Genomic DNA, 17,022 nt, shown 5'->3' with positions numbered 1-17,022 from the left:
GGCGGGCATGAGAGTAACAGAGGTAGAGAATTACCGGGCGTGATAAATAATGTATCAGAGACACCGATACCTTTATACGCTGGTGATGACGGCACGGAGGATGTGTACCCTGTAACGAGAATGCTGATACCTTGTCGCTTCCTGGGACCGCTACTGCTCTGATGCAAAAGTATCAGATACTTGTACCTAGGTACATTACTGTATCAGTATCAGGTTAGAACAGATACCGAAAATTGCTGTAACAACCCACCTCTAATGTAATGTTTGGAAATTCACGGCTGCCAACTGTCTTTCCACAGTATTTCTTTGTTGTAAAACGAACATTGCCGAACACGCACGAAGACGCCATATTTACAGGAATTTGGTACGTTGTTTCAAAAGCTATTTTAATAATTTCACAGTAATCCCTCTTTTTTTATGTAAAAACCTTTCAAACAACATAATTATCATAGAGCGTCTATGTCAAAGAGTAATATGGACAAATATTCGCGTTCACGTCACCGAAGTTATTTATGGTCGTATGCTTCACCGGCAAGCTGCATTCTTTGTTTACTTTGTTACGTTTAACACACTACTAAATAGTAATACATAGCTGGTATACATAAATGCAAAAAGGATTTATCAACACAAAATGTATGTCTAATGAATTTTCACATTAATTTCTACCAAAATTATTTTTCATTTATTTGGCCTTCCGAAACTGCAGGTCGCCTTATATTCGGGCCAATAGTTATTTGAACAGAACAAGACCGTCGAAAAACCTGCGCCGCACGCCACACGCTGTTCTATCTATGCGACGCTGTTCTATCTATGCACTGTTTCCCCCATTCAAGTGACGAATGAGAAACGCGCACTATCGTCGAAACCTGCGCCGCACGCCACACGCTGTTACTTGTGTGTATTTCGACGAATCATATGCCTGTGTTTGTTTGGACTGAGAGGCTGTTCCACCTGCAGACCATTTTCCCCATTCGTGGCTTAACTGGCGAATGAGAGACGCCAACGATCTTCGAAACCTGTGCCCCATGCCGCACGACCAATCACCTGCTTGCATTCTCAGGGACTAGAGGCTGTTCCATCAGTACACCAATTTTCCAATTCAAGTCACGTGACGAAAACAAAGTAAACCATATACCGCCAGCTATTACTTTCTTTGAATTATTTGTGTATATTTTTTAAAACAATAAATGTTAGTTTTTGCTTTTTTTGCTAGTGGTTTGATAATACTAGTTTTAATGTGATTATTAAATTAAATATAGTTTTAATAATTCAATTTACTGATAAAAAATATGTAATTAGTTATTCCATTATTCCAGCATGCCAATGATAGTAAGTGTATTTTTGTGTGAATACAGTACATGTCATTTGAGTAAAATCAATTTTTACGTTGGAAATTACTTTTCCCTTTTAAGCATCCAGTTCCTTGAAAAACTTCTTAACAGGGTTTTACTGTTTGTTTTACTGTATGTATAACAATAATAACAGTTAATTAAACTGGAATAAATATTAATTTTTTTTTGCATTTTTAGTCTGCTACAGAGAATAAACTAATTAAAAATAACACAAAGATATTTTAGTGGCATGTTAAGGGTTATTATGGCAATGTTTTGCCAATTTTTCAGAATTTTTGAACTTGCCTTTTTTTACAGCTCCTCAAAAAATGTTTTTTTTTCCAAAAACACAAACTTTAAGAATTTTATTTGCCAAGAAGGTATTGAGTACATTCTTTTGACAATACACATTTCCCTCACTTAGCATGTGTTCAGATTACGCGGATTCATTTAGCGCGATGTGAATTTACTGCCCAAGTTTTGAATAGCATGTCTGTAAATTTCAGTTTGCGCGAAATCTCGGTAGGCAAAAAAATGTCTGTTTCAACTTCTGTAAACTACAGATGTGCAGTGGGATACAGTTAGCCAAACAAGGGGGGAAGAGATGCACGCACAGGTCTGCCTATGCTATCGGCTGTTGTACAAACATCAGATATGAAAAGTTAAATTTCGGCTATAAAGTGTAAAGGACCAAATGTTTTTACGTCTGCGCCTATGCCGCCGTGCCGAACCGTACCGTACCATACCATCGCCGCCTGGCCACAAACCGGGCAATGAACTCAGTTTAGCTAGTGGCAGGGAATTCACTCAAAACAAAAGCAAATTCTGCCCATTCAGCTGCCGGTAACTGTACGTGCTTGATCACTCATAATGCATCGTGTTCAAGTATTTGAGACAAACTACCTAGAAGTATTATGGCGTGCAGATTGTCATGAAGGCCACGCTTATGTTTGTCGCACTTTAGTTTTATTTTTAATAAGTCAACTGTGCACACAATCGTACGAAATAAGGACTCCTACCAAAAGTTTATATAAGTCTGATGCTGTTGGTTGTACTAGCGGGAATATATTTGCCATTAGATACCGGAACAGAAATGTACAGATGATTCACTTGGAAAAGGTTGTTAAATGAATGTTGCAATGAAAAAATTTAAAATTGTTCTGACAGGGTTGCTGTGAACCAGGTGGTGATACATGAATAAACACTTTAATTTTTGAAAAATTAAAAAGTAATATCCGGACAGTAATATCGGTTTCACTGTCAGTAAAGGATGGTTTGGAAAGATACGCGACGTGAGTTGAAGGTCACGCTTGGACGGGCAAGTCAGCCAGCCGACTGACGATAAAGTACATAACCACGTATCTCCCGTTATACGGTGTCGTATTTGTCATACAAAGTGCGTTGGGAGGCATATAAAGGTAAATGGTGTGACATATTTATCGTTGAGTGTATTCAACGCATTTATATTACGTAAAGTATATTTTCCTACACAATTTTGGAACACATTAAATAAATTAGCCTTGCTATTTATGGAAATGCTTCAGAATACGCAATTTCGAATAACACAAGCATTTTTAGGAACAAATTATTTGTGCTAAGTGAGGGATAGGTGTATATGATTGCTAAGTACTCCATGTATACTTACTTGCTTAGGTTTCATTGTGTTTTTTGAATTTTGAAAGATAGTAGGAGCAGTTGAAAATTAACAAAAAGTTGGTTTGAAGGGTCAACTTTCATGTCTATAAATGAAGACATGTAAACAACATTCTGTTTATTTTTAGTGGCATTATTAAGAGTAGTCCTAAGTCTCCTATTTACAATGACTTTGTATCTTTTATAGATATTATGATATTAAACAATGATGGGAACAAAAAAAATCATTCAAATCGGTTGAGCCGTTTTCTAGTTTTAGCAAGACTAATGCACTGCAATTGGTTTTTTCGTATAGATTGAGCAAGAGTATTAATTAGTATTTATTTGTAATTTTTATGTTTCCTGATTGCTTTGATTGAATTTCTGTAAATTTAGAATTTTCACAATGACTGCAATATTAATAGGTTTGTACCAATTAACTGCATTACATACAGTTAAGTTATGATTACCTGATAGTTTTGTGTGCATGCTATTGTTTTAAAGATTAATAGTTAAGTGTGCATGCTATTGTTTTAAAGATTAATAGTTAAGAACTAAATACCACTACTTTAGTAGAGCCTATTTGATTCCTTTCATTCAAGCACTAATAATGGATTCATAACTAATTCGAGAAAATCTTACTACTTTTCTCAAATGGCCAACTGTTTCCGATGTAGTGGGTTATTGGATCAGAGTTATGATGTCTAACCAGTGAAAAGCATTTCGCTATCATGTGATAATGGCCACATAAATACCTATTTTAATTGAAAGTAACTGGTTAAATGTTGGTTTACATGTGTAAATTATGTATGTATACAATTACAAATATGTACCTAAAATGGTTTTCATGAATTACAATTAAATTTATCACAGTTGCATGACATCCATTTTGACGTAAAAATACCTTATTTACCAGAAGTTAATGCGACTCTGAATATAATGTGACCCTAATCTTTTTGATAATGAGTTTATGAAAAAGACTTTATGGAGTAGAAATTGCAATTCAAGTCCATTACACATGACAATTTTTTAAATTAGAAAATTTACTCCCTATTTGGATATTTGGCAGAGGTTCAGTAAGCCCCGGACTAAAGTAGCATAAGTGACGCAGTTTACAAGCAGTGTGTCTATTTTTTCAACTAAGTGGAGGTTCAGAAGGTATTAACAGCATTCTGAAGTGACATAAGTGACAAAGTTTACAGGTAGAGCGTGTATTTTTCAACTAAGTTGTTCTCAATGGCAAGATACAAGTTTGCAATTATAATGCAATCCCCACTTTTAGTTTAAAGTTTGGATAAATATCATTACCTTATATTTAGATTAATATGATAATATAGTATTGTGTACATTACTCTGATAACTGACTACTAATATATTTATTTTTCACCATTATGTGAGAATGGAGATCAATAAAAAGGCCCCACTTTTTAAAGGATGAACCAAATACCTTTAAGTTATCTTTTAAACTTGTGTTTCTCATAAACATATAAGTAAAATTTCAGGACCAGGAGTTTGAAGTACAAGCTCTGCGAAGTAGTTAACTATTTGCTCTTTTGGCAGATTGGGCGCACAGTACTGGAGTCATTCTGCAGTCTGTCCGTTATTCAATCAAATAGTTACTCCAGTTGATTCAGGTGTAAGGCTGAATAATAATTTTTGTTATCTAGAATACTTTATATGCTCACTAACATTTTTGCAAGATCATTTTTATCACATATGGGATTGTGAAAAATGATTTTAAAGTATCTTCATAATAATTCTGACAAAGGATAACATTATTGACTTTCAAAATTGTGATTTTTCTTCAACATTAATGATATTTTACTATAGAAGAATAATGGCATAACATAACAGAATACACAATTTCCTTTAATTTCTAGTACTCAATATCTCAACTGGTTTTGTGGTTTGCAATTTTCACCTACATACTTTTTCTTCATCTCTTTGTTTATTCTTCCAGCTGCTGTGTTCATCTAAATTTTATCGAATTTCAAAAGCAGTACATGAAACTTGTGAAACTTATTACAGCTCCCAGTCAATATCATCTGATGCCTTGGTAATTTCAATTTTTGTTTTGTGACAAATTTCACTTTATTCTTGTAGTAGTCCATTTACAAACTAAAGAAAAACACATAACAATTAAAAACTTAACATTTGGTGATAAGGGGTGTCTGGCACAAATACTCATAAACATTCAGAATGATTAGGTCTCTCATAAGGTTTTTTTTTACTTCACCAGGTACATAATTTAACTATCAAAAATTAAGATACTTATTTTTAAAAACTTGTGTTGTCATCATGTGAGAAATTATGATTGTTTAGGTGTTCTGAGCAGATATTTGTAAAAATTGTTGGCACTGCTGTCAAAACACATATTATTTGTACTGGTTCCCTTAACCTCTAATTTGACTCTTTCATGAATTTTCTGCTCGTATGGTGAGCCTCTTATGAGGTGTTTTGTACCATGTTGTGTAGGAGCTGGAACTGATGAAGAGTGGGGGCGAGGTGTACAAGCTGATTGGTCCGGTGTTGGTGAAGCAAGAGCTGGAGGAGGCTAAGCAGAATGTGGCCAAGAGAATGGACTACATCAAGAGCGAGCTGTGAGTCATGTGTTGCTTGGTCCTTCCATCTGCCGGCGGTTCCTTGGACACCTCATTGTCCAATAGAGCTGACTCGTGGCACTTTGCATATCTGAGTTTCGAAGCTTCTGGGTTAAGGCCGTCCCTGGTCCAGCGACTTGATAGGGAATTGTAGGTTAAAAAGTGTTTTCTACATCTTCTACAATTTTTCAAATAAAAATTTCGTACTTGGCTTGTTTGCTGCAGTTTTACAACAGAAATCATCTGTCAGATTAATATTGTAGAAAAAATATTGATAAGTGTTTTATTTTACGTTTTTAAAATTAAGGAAAACCGAAAAAGTGGTCTAAAAAACAGGCTGTAAGATATACAAATATTTAGTCTGCAGAATTTTTCCTTTTAAAGTAAAGATAAAAAAAGTAAGCGGTGGCATACTGCTAACTTTATTAGAACAAGAAATATTTCGTATTTTGCATTTTCAGCTATTTTTTCTGGCCGCGAGTAGGTTCACTTGCGCCTGTCTTGCGCGCGGGAGCGTGCAGCCGGCTGCCCTGTTGCCATTACTTCGGACCCATCCGCGGCTAACGGAATCTGACCCCACCTCCTCCGTGCCAGTAAATAATCTGAATGGTGCGGAGTACTGTGTCAACGACGAGAAGAAAGCTAAGAACAGTGCTATCAATTCAGAGATGCATGGATGTGCTGCGAAAAGCGAAAGGTTTGAAGAGAAGGTGAACCCAAATTTTTTATAGTTTTAATTATTTCTTCCATTTACTGTAAAGTGTGTTTGGGCAAAAAATATTTTGTGCCATAATGTGCTTTACAAAAACTTCCAATTTTTTTCAATTTGAAATGTAATCAAGTGACGCTTTGCAAACTAAACTATCCTGATTCAAGAAATGCGTTTATTTTTATGTAAGTATAAGTTAGGCAAAAAATTCCCAGCTTAAAAGTAAGAGTAAACAAACAGATCTACGTGGAAAATTATATTTGATAAGCATTGAAAACAAGTTAATTTTCAACCGACTTAAAAAAAGGAGGTTCTCAATTCGGTTATATTGTTTTCATTCACGTGAGTATTATACTGTCCAAGCCAAATTGTTAGTTACAATTAGCCAACTTTTAAATTAATTGCTGCTTATAAAAAATATTGTGCCTTACAATTCAATATATATTATTTCAGTTCCTATGTGTAAGACTTTAAAAATTAACATGGCTACGTTGGGGAATTCAACCCATATTCAGCGGCAAACTTAATTTCTTAGCACCATTCGTTACTCCGTCAATAATTTTTACTTAATTCGTCTACCCTGAGAATCTCAGTGCACTAGCTCTGAGATAGCAAAAATTTAAACATAGTTTCTCCCTTCCCCCCCCCCCCCCCCCCCCTCCTTTTTTGTTGGAGTTCAAGACAATGTGAACCAAAAGTGGAAACTTGAAACTTGTACCTTAGATAGGTTAAATATATTTTACATATTTTGGAACAACTTAGGTCCGCTGTGCGAAAAGTTTCATAATAGATTTCATACTTGCATGCTAAGGTTTACATTAAATAAAAGGCTCAGTAGATTAAGCAGCCGGTAGGTACATATACCATTGTATTATTACATAACATTTTAAGTTCTGTTCTTCGGAGGAGAAAGAATAATTGTAAATTTTTAGACGACTTTCTGAATGTAACTTAAAGATAAATCCCTTTATCAGGCATTATTTTGTTTTTACTTAGGAAGCTACATTGAATGAATCCACATAGCAATGAGACAACAGTTTGAAATTCTTATTAGTTGCCTAAAAATGAGTATTTTATTTAATTTTAATATACCAATATTAGTCACAAAAAAATGGAAAATGTATTGGGGTGTGCGGATATTCGTAAACACGAATAGTTGCGCAGTTATTTATGAACTATTCACATTCGGAAGTCGAATATCAAAGATTAAAATTGCCAATATTTACAGGCACATCTGTAGTTGCTGGTTGTTACTCAGGTGAAGCCAAACTTCTCTTTTTTTCATAAGATATTATAGTAGTCATTGCTTATTTGCCGATATACAGTAGGCTCTTAATCATACGACACTTCACGATTCCAGGTAAAAGCATCGTTATTGTCATTTGGACTATTTTGACCATCCCCGATCTAACCTAATAAAAACATTTTTTTTCTTGAATCCGTATTCAACCTTCTCTAGCACTAAAATAATACACTGTTATATCTAACTATTTATTTCCCTTAATAGATGGCTGTCTTTTGAAAAAACACTGATAACCTACAAGTACATGTAGGACCTGAATTGATACCAAAACAATCCGTGATACGTGACCGTTCGTCTGGCAGCTAGCATCTACGGGAACAATATCGGCATTCAAATAATGCAGGGTATATTTCACGCAATGTTACCTCACACACTGTGTGTATGGCAGTCCTCACCGCCGCTATGTGCCCAGTCGTATTGTGACGCTCCGCAAAAACGGTTGCTTTTTTCGTTATGATAATAATACGTGGAAGTAAAAATGGCAGTTACAGTTATAGACTCTGGTTTCTACCTACTGATTACTTTTTGGTAACCAATGAACGTTTTAAGATAAACACGTTTTAAATAGCGAAACTAAACAGATTTACATACAAACACATTTACAAATATACGCGTTACAAGATGATAACACCATCTCTTAGCACTCGCCACCCACGACCGTGCTACCACATTCGTGAAATGTCAGCCTTCACGTGACACTCCTGGAAAGAGATCTACAGAACTATCAGGAGATTGCCGCTACTTTCGGGCAGCTGGAGGAATGTCTGCCTCAAGTGGTGTGGGTATGTACGTGTGAGGACGCCCAGTGACAACACGAAACGAAGCGCTGAATCTCAACAGTGGGCCGTCGACCTTGGGTAGCTAACACAAGCTGGCTGGTAGTATAGTTCTCTTGAAGAGGATCTCAACACGCGGCACCCATGAGTGCAACAAGTTATTTTCCAGCCTACTTCCTTCAAATTTTACAAATTCTCAACTCCTCCTCCCCCCCCCCCCCCCCTCCGTTATTCATTGCGGGCATGGAATTTGGATTTTAATTTTAATTTTAAAAAGTACAACACTGCACTTTTTAATATTTATATCTGAGAAATGTGCATATTAATGATGTTTACATTGCTTCAATAGGTTAATAAACATGGTAAAATTTTCACTTTGTCTGCAAAAGTTAATATAGTATTACTATTTTCACTACATGTGTTCTGTTTTGTTGTGTATCTATCTAAGTGAAAATGTAAGATAATTTTTCGACCTTGAAATTATTCGCAATAAATTAAAAAAAATTCCTGTTCGATTCAAAATTTTCGACCACCAAAATACACTATTCGCACAACCCTATAATGTGATAAGATTTGTGTAGTTAAATATGTGTACATGTGATTTGCATAAGTTTTCTTAACGCTACTACTACGATGTTTTTTTTTTTTTTAAATTTAGTTTCGGCAAAGACAACTTTCCAAGAAAATGATAGGGAATGGAAAAAAAACTAGCTATTGCCATAGGGAACGTAGAAAATGATACACCACATATTAGTGTCGTAGGGGACGGCGGTTGGAATAAGAGGACTGACTGACGTTTCAATTTAAGTGGAGTGGTGAGTTATCTTCCTGTTTACACCAATGCTTATTACTCTATAGTCTGTTGTTCATAAAATAAAATATTTCAGTACTTATAACATCCAGTCAAAATGTGCATATTAACTTCTTTTTTCTTTTGAAGAATTGCATTATCAGAGCCGAAACAAACCAACTCTTGTACCTGGGAGTGAAAAGAAAGTATTGCTTCGCATGCGAATTTGCAAGACTCAAAGACAAAAAGGTGAATGAACATCTTTTCTTTAAAAAATATAGTGGTCCAAGCACTGTAATGGAACAAACTATAATAGTAGAAGGGTTCTGCGGGAGTGTTGAGCAGCACTTGTTAAAATACTTACTTTGGTGACGGAGATTCAGTGTTTACTCTAGAATAAAGCAGCGAGTTCCTTACGGAAGGGAAGTCATAAAAATTGAGTGTGCAAACCACATTGTAAAAAAATCATTTTCACAAATTTTCCAGAAATATGTCATTTCCACCATCTGCGCGTCGTTTGCTTGAATCAAGAATAGTAAGATTAAAATCCTGCAATCGAAATTGTTGGAACAACTCTTGTTGGTACATCTATCGTTCGATTGAAACTTGACCTAAAAAATGGTCCTCATCATGTATTCGGTTGTCATGAAAACTGCCGTGTAGAATACTGAAAAAGAAAAAAATACCAATGAAAATTTTGTGACATTTGTGAAAGAGTTGGGGATTATGGAAGCTATTGAAAAGGCTCTTGATCCTATGGTAATGAAATCTGATAGACTCGTACTTAACAAAACTAAAAATCAGGTTGAGCGATATATGAGTATGTAAGCTAAGTTTTCAGATGGAAAACGGGTAAACTTTGCTAAAAGAGGCTCTTATCGCGCTCGTTGTATGGGAGCTGGACTGGCCCATGTCAGAGGTCCTAGGTGGCACTTCATCCCATGGAAAAGCAAATTTGGTCGAAGCCCAGGAAAATACTTCCAAACAGTTTTAAAAATTAGCTGTCTCCAGTATGAAGATGGCCCTCCAAATAAAAAGAGACGACCAAACAACACTCCTGGTCCTGATTTGGAGTATGGTCCAAGTGCTGAAGACATTTTGTGTCCTGAAGACGTGTTGAGTCCTGAAGAACTTGATACAAAGATGAAGTTTATCCTCGAAAACCTGAATCGGGATGCAACAACATTAAAAAATATTCATGAGTTGGAAAGAAGGAAGTACTGTTGGTCAACACGAGAACACTAAATGGATGCTTCTATGAACAGACTTACAGCATATAGTTTCGGTTTTGTGGTAAAAAGAACACATACATCCTGTCACTGTCTAGTAAAATAAATTTTGTATCACAGGGAGATAAATTCCAAAGCCGTTCAGTTTGGACGAGTTAACGAAAATGTGGCTAAGAATATGTATTCCAAACTAAAAAATGTCGAAGTCGAAGATTGTGGCTTTTTTTTTTGTACACCCAAGCTTTTCATTTCTCGGAATATCTCCAGATGTACTAGTGGCAGACGATGGTTTGCTGGAAGTTAAATGCTTATTTTCAGCTGGGGACGATAAATTAAAGGACTATATTTCAAAAAAGAAAAAAAAACGTTTATCGAAGAAAAACTTGGAGATTTGCGTCTAAAGAAAACCCACATATTTTTTTTAAATTTTTTTTACCAGATTCAAGGTCAACTTGGCGTCTGCAGTAGAAATTATTACGACTTTGTAGTTCATACGAAAAATGATTTCCATGTTGAAAGAATTTTGTTCGACAAAGAATTTGGGAAAAACTCATGCTGTCAAAGCTACAACAGTTTTTTGCGGAGTGCTTACTTCCAGAGATAGCAGATCCATTAAATACCCGAAGACTAAATGTGCGAGAGCCTGACTTTGTAAAAGAAGCTCAAAAATCACTAAAGAAAAACATAAAACTAATTACTTCAGTTTTGGTTTCCAAAATGTTATGCATGTTTTCTTCTGTTTTTGACATAGTCCTAATATAACAGTGTATATAATATTATGATAATATTTTGATTGTAAAGCAATACGATTTTTTTTTTTAGAATTTGGGTTATCAAACACATACTTTATGTTTATTTGTAGATTAAATTCGAACTTATTATAAATTTATATAACCACCTCTTTTACTAAAGTAATATTATGTGTATCGTAGCAGTGAAAGTGCTTGAAAGACAATAATTTCTCTGTTTAAAAACGTATGTCAACATGTTCATTTCAATCTTTAATGTTATGCTAAATTATATGTAATTAATATATTTATTTAAATAGTACACATATTGTATAAATTTTTTAATAGTGTCTTTCAACGGTATCATTAATGTACATACATAAAAACTATCTTTGTGAACTCTCTGTAAAATTACACAAAAAAACTCTGGCCAGAGTAGCATTGTTTGATACAGCATTAAATTTTGTATAGTGTTTGTTCCTGTACATTTCAGGAAGTATTTAAGACATTACTTTATTAAAGTATTTAGTACAATTAAAAAAAGTTATTTCTTATCGAGTGAAAGGTTTTTTAATCGATTAGAGTTATAAGACTGGGAATTATTATTTTATTGTTTTCGGTTTATGCTCGAAATTAGACCACAAAATCATACCCGGGCCGAGATTATACATCAGAATCTCTCGCTATAAGCCACTCTTCAAATAGTAACTAAATCCCAAATAAATAAATTGTTTCAGCGAAGAAATTGTTGTTGACAACTGTTTAATTGAAAATGTATGTAAAATAGCACGCTCACAGCATGTGAAGGCCGTGGATCCCGGCGGAGCTGGTGTCTGGCCGCGAGGAAACATATCGGGTGGCAGGGAGGCAGATAACCAAGGCACTGCGACAGCGGCCAGCGCGCGACTGACGACTTGGCAACCCCGCGCGCGGAGTAAGCCTCGCCGCAGCCGAGCGCTGCATATTCGCGACACCCGCGCGCGCTACCGGATAACGACTGACAGGACTGGCTCTTGTATCCCGTTAAGGCCTCGTCTGTTTTAATGTTGGTGTGTCCGATGTTTCAGCCATTTTCAAGGGTTATAGACAACTGAAGGTATGGAGTTCTGGCACAGTAGTTATAGTGGGCCTACTCAGAAGCCAAGAAGTAGTTAGTAATTCTGACCATGAAAGCCCATGATTTAAATGTAGTTATAGAGCATCTCACTCTTAGTTTGCAGTCGAAAGTAAATGGCACATACTGTTGCAAGAATGATACTACTCGGTGACATAGATTATTTGCATTCTACTAATTAATCATATAGTTTATTTACACCAAAAATAGTATTTTTTACACTATCTTAAACTTCATAAAAGTTTTATTTTTAATTTTAATATTTTATAATCTTTTAAAATATTGTCTATTGACACTGTTATTAGAATTGTAGTCATTTTGAAAACACGTATTCAGTACTAAATACCAATTATTTCACATGAGAAATTATTAGTAGCAGTCTGTTACTACAGTAGAACCTCATTTTCATATATCTCAAGGGACAAAGGAAAAAATATGTAAAAACTGGGAAAAATAATAATTTTTAATCTCACTATAATGGTAAACAATAAGCAAAAATGCACCACACTAAATAAAATGTCAGAGCTGCTTATGTTTTTTATATTAACTAGAATTTCCTTATCTCACATGGTGAAAACAATAAATCCATCAAATCTTGCAGTAATTCACAATTGTTTAAACTATAACATGAAAATTTCAGTTCATGAGTAAAGTTGTGAATGTTAAAGCATCTCAAACTGTCCACTTTTTATAGTGAAATTTTATTACACAACTAATTTATGGACATTATTAATAATTGCTTATTAACATTCAATTATTTTCACTTCGATTGTCCATGTTTACAAAAAACGATTCAGATGCAATGTTATGAAATTCAGTGCTGTCAAGTTCAAACGAATATCGCTGAATGTACAAAGACGCCAAATTTACAGGTATTTAGAACATTGCTTTAAAACTTATTTTAACAAGGGCACAGTTATCCACTGTTTATTTACGTAAAAGCCCCATTAAACAGCTTTATTTTCATACATAATACATTAAAGTTAAAAGGGAAGAGATATCAAAATGAATTTAATTTTCATGTTCACGTCACCAAAGTTTTGGTTCATGACCGTTTTATTCACTATGACAAATGGCACAAAAAAATGCAAGTTTACAACGGAAAATGAAGCGGCCGTGACCACAAGCACACCCAGTAACATATAATAAATAGGGCTGTGTGGGAAAGGATTTTTTATTCGTGAAATTCTCAGGCTGGAAAATATTTTCCCGTGGGAAACGGGAATGATATCGGGATCGGGAAAAAATTGATTGAAATATATGCTTCCTATCAATTTTGTATCCTATAAATATGTTTCAAAATAATTAAATATAAACTAAGTCTACATTAAAAATTAAACTGTAAATCAGGGTGGCGACCAACCGGGAAAACCGGGAAAACCGGGAAAAGTCAGGGAATTTTGCCAGCAGGGAAAAGTCATGGAAAAGTCAGGAAATTTTTAAAATAGTCAGGGAAAAAATTAAATCTTGTCTAAAGTTCCTGCTGCAGCATTTTACAGCTTAATATTATTCATAGTCTTTGTTAATTTGTTAATTGTATGTAGCGAATTATTAACTGAAATTCTGAATACTGTATTTCATACGAAGTTTGACATTTTAATGAAGCCATTTTTGATGTCGCGGGTCCATGAAAAACTCTGCTGTGTCTGCGTTGCTGATAACAGCTGGCTGGCGTGCGCGCGCATGCATTGTATTGCCACCATAGTCATGGTACGTGTACCAAATTGTTCTATGCTTACTAGTTTTATAGCTCATAGTACACCGAGATAACCGAAATAGTTTTATTTTTGTTTCTCGTATTATTGGCAACTGTGGTACAAGTACACGAACGTTTTGGGATGAAAACGTGAGTGCTTTTTTTTTGTTGCCAGTCTTGTTGTGTAGTGCTTCTCTACGTTTTACTTTTCAGATGTACTATTTATTTTATTTTGCTGTCCTCTTTGTGTAAACGTTTTGAATAGTGGCGTGTACATGTTTTCAGTATTATTTAGTAAGCTAGTCGGGCTTTGTTCTGAAGATAAAAAGGAGAGAATAGAAGTAGTAGACAAAGATGGGGGAAAAAAATGTGCGCGGGATATGATATGAACGTGTGGGCTTGGGAAGAATATTGCCGTTGCTGAAAGCTAAGAGTAAAGGTGATTAATGAGTTAAAGTGTTTATTCGGTTATATTCAAATTTTTAGCCCATTACTTTTATGGAGTAAAACATTTTTTTTAATGAATTCCAATACAGGATAAGAAAAGTGAAAGGTAAATATTAAGAGTAGCTAATCATTAGACTTGCGCATAATAGTTCGCGACCGGGAGCGCTCCTATTAAAAACGTTTACACAAAGAGGACAGCAAAATAAAATAAATAGTACATCTGAAAAGTAAAACGTAGAGAAGTACTACACGACTGGGAACAAAAAAAAAAAGCACACACGTGCGAACTAGGTCGCTCTTTTAGTTCGTCCGCTCCCATCTCGAATTCAAAGAAGACAGGTCACAGATAGTTCGTTCGCTTTGCTACCGCTACTGCAGGCGATCTTCTTTGTATGTTATAGTAGTTATTTTTTTATAATGATCAGTGTTGTGAACGCCTAGACTATTATCCTTTTTTGGGTTATTATACATCAAATGAGAAAATAAATCAATAATTTACATAATTGGGTAAAATGGCGTATATAACAGTTGTTTTAATCTTCACTTAACATATAATATAATCGAAAAATTTTAATTTATAACAGGATTTATTTTATAGCTAGTTAAAGAAATATTATTTATGAGATGTGTTTATTTTAGTGAATAAAATTCAGTTTTATAAATATACAAATTTTAATTTTTTTTAAAGTTTTAGAAATAATCAACAATAAATGCGTTATTATTTACAGGCAACAAAATTACGTACATTATTAAGAAAAAAGACCCATTACTCTTTTAATTTGTTACCTTACAATTAGACATAGAAAAACTAATAAAAACTCTTAAGTAAGATTGTTTGCTAATATTGCTTAAGAATGTGTATGATCATTAGTACCTATACAGGGTGTCCAGCGACCTGGAAAACCTGGGAAACCTGAAAAGTCAGGGAATTTTGGGGGTCAGGGAAAAGTCAGGGAAAATTGTGAAAGTTCTGGAAATGACCAAAACCACTAACCACTCGCTTATCATGAAGGTTTTTCTCAATGTTTTACAGAATTCACTCTTTAGTTTTACTATTTGACAAATAAAATCATATTTAAACTAATGTTTTCCTTTACGTATCTGGACTTGCGACATACAAGCGTGCTGCTTTCATGAAGTCTATAAATACCTACCGTATGTATGACATGCATATTGTATTTTGATAATACCGCACCCAACGTTAGGAAGGGGGCAGATAATACCATAGTTTGTAAACTTGTAAGCTACTGTTCATAGTTAGTCTGCCTAATATATTGCTACTGTACCATATTTTGGGTTACAACATACCATACTTTTGGCGGTTCTCGAGTGTACCCGAAGGTTACCGAAGCTGGCCGAACCGACCACCGGTACCATCTACCATTACTGCAGTTTCCTCCGTTTGTTTACACGTTTCGTCAGTTATCTCAGATTGCCAAACATAATTTTCTTTGAAAGATACAAATATTATTTTGGAAATTTTTGTACTCTAATCATAGCCAAAATACTTACGAATTTTAGTGCTGTGATCTTAGGAAGTTATAAAATGTAGTATATTTCTTTACACTGTAGCGATGTGCATACAAACTTACGCTTTGTTTATTGCGAATCTTTTGCGGTCTTTCTGCTAGATTTTACTGGAGCTGCGACTAGGCCTCTACAATTTCGGTGAATAATGTCTAAATTCAAGAAAACATAGTTCAATCCTACATGGTTACTTGACCCAGCATTTAGTTGGTGCGCGGAAGTGCCGGGCGATAAATTTAATTTTTTTTGTAAACTATGCAAGACTGTTGTTTCCCTCAGTAATATGGACAAACAAGCTCTTTCAAGCCACATGAAAGGCTAAAAACACAAACGTGCAAATAATACAGTGAATTCTTCCAAGTCAGTTGGTATTTTTTTCAAATCAGTTACTGCTGTGTCTAAAGTTACCACAAGCAAATTCGATGGACAAACCTCTAATGAACAATTTCATTCGTCAGGTAACGTCAAATCATCTCAAAGCTCATAATAGTGATTTTCCTAGCAGATCCCAGTCTGTGAGTTCTCGAGGTTTTGAACAATATTTCAGGAAAGACAGTGTTACAAAATCAAAAATTTTGTGGTGTTTGAATGCCATTATGCAGCATTCTTCTCTTAGGTCTGCTGCCAATTTTTTTCTTTATTCAAAATAATGTTTCCAGATAGTGAAATAGCTGCAGGAATGCAATTACAGAAAACCAAATTAGCATACACAATTGTGTCGGGCCTTGCTCCTTACTTTCAAAAGGAAATGTTAAATAATGTTGTTGACTGTCATCATATTTTTGTTGCTTTTGATGAAAGTTTAAACAAAGTTGCTCAAATGCAACAAATGGATATTTATGTCAGATTCTGGGACAAGGAAAAGGAAGCTGTTGCTACACGATATTACAACTCTGCATTTCTGGGTCACTCAACTGCAAAGGATTTGTTACTTTCATTTAAGAAATCTCTGAAAGATATTAATCTGAAAATCTGAATTTTTCTGGAAAAATTTTCATTTTTGTCTGGAAAACCTGGAAAAGTCAGGGAATTTTACTATCCTGGTTTGCTGGACACCCTGCTATATATAATTCACTAAATATTAGCAAGTTTATTATCACTTAACATACACTATAATCGAAAAATTTTAATTTCTAAAAG

General features: G+C 34.8%; 1 protein-coding gene across 1 annotated transcript in view; it reads left to right on the top strand.

Moving 5' to 3' along the window:
- The window catches only part of LOC134527238 (prefoldin subunit 6), a 95,455-nt gene that overhangs the window by 67,967 nt on the left and 10,466 nt on the right, over nt 1-17,022 (top strand). Inside the window, exon 3 of the mRNA XM_063359733.1 lies at nt 5,439-5,563. Coding sequence (XP_063215803.1) covers nt 5,439-5,563 — 125 coding nt within the window. The remainder of the gene's footprint in view (nt 1-5,438; nt 5,564-17,022) is intronic.

This window comes from Bacillus rossius, chromosome 1 (assembly GCF_032445375.1).
Source record: "Bacillus rossius redtenbacheri isolate Brsri chromosome 1, Brsri_v3, whole genome shotgun sequence".
Lineage (NCBI taxonomy): Eukaryota > Metazoa > Arthropoda > Insecta > Phasmatodea > Bacillidae > Bacillus > Bacillus rossius.
This window is presented reverse-complemented; position numbering and strand designations above follow the sequence as displayed.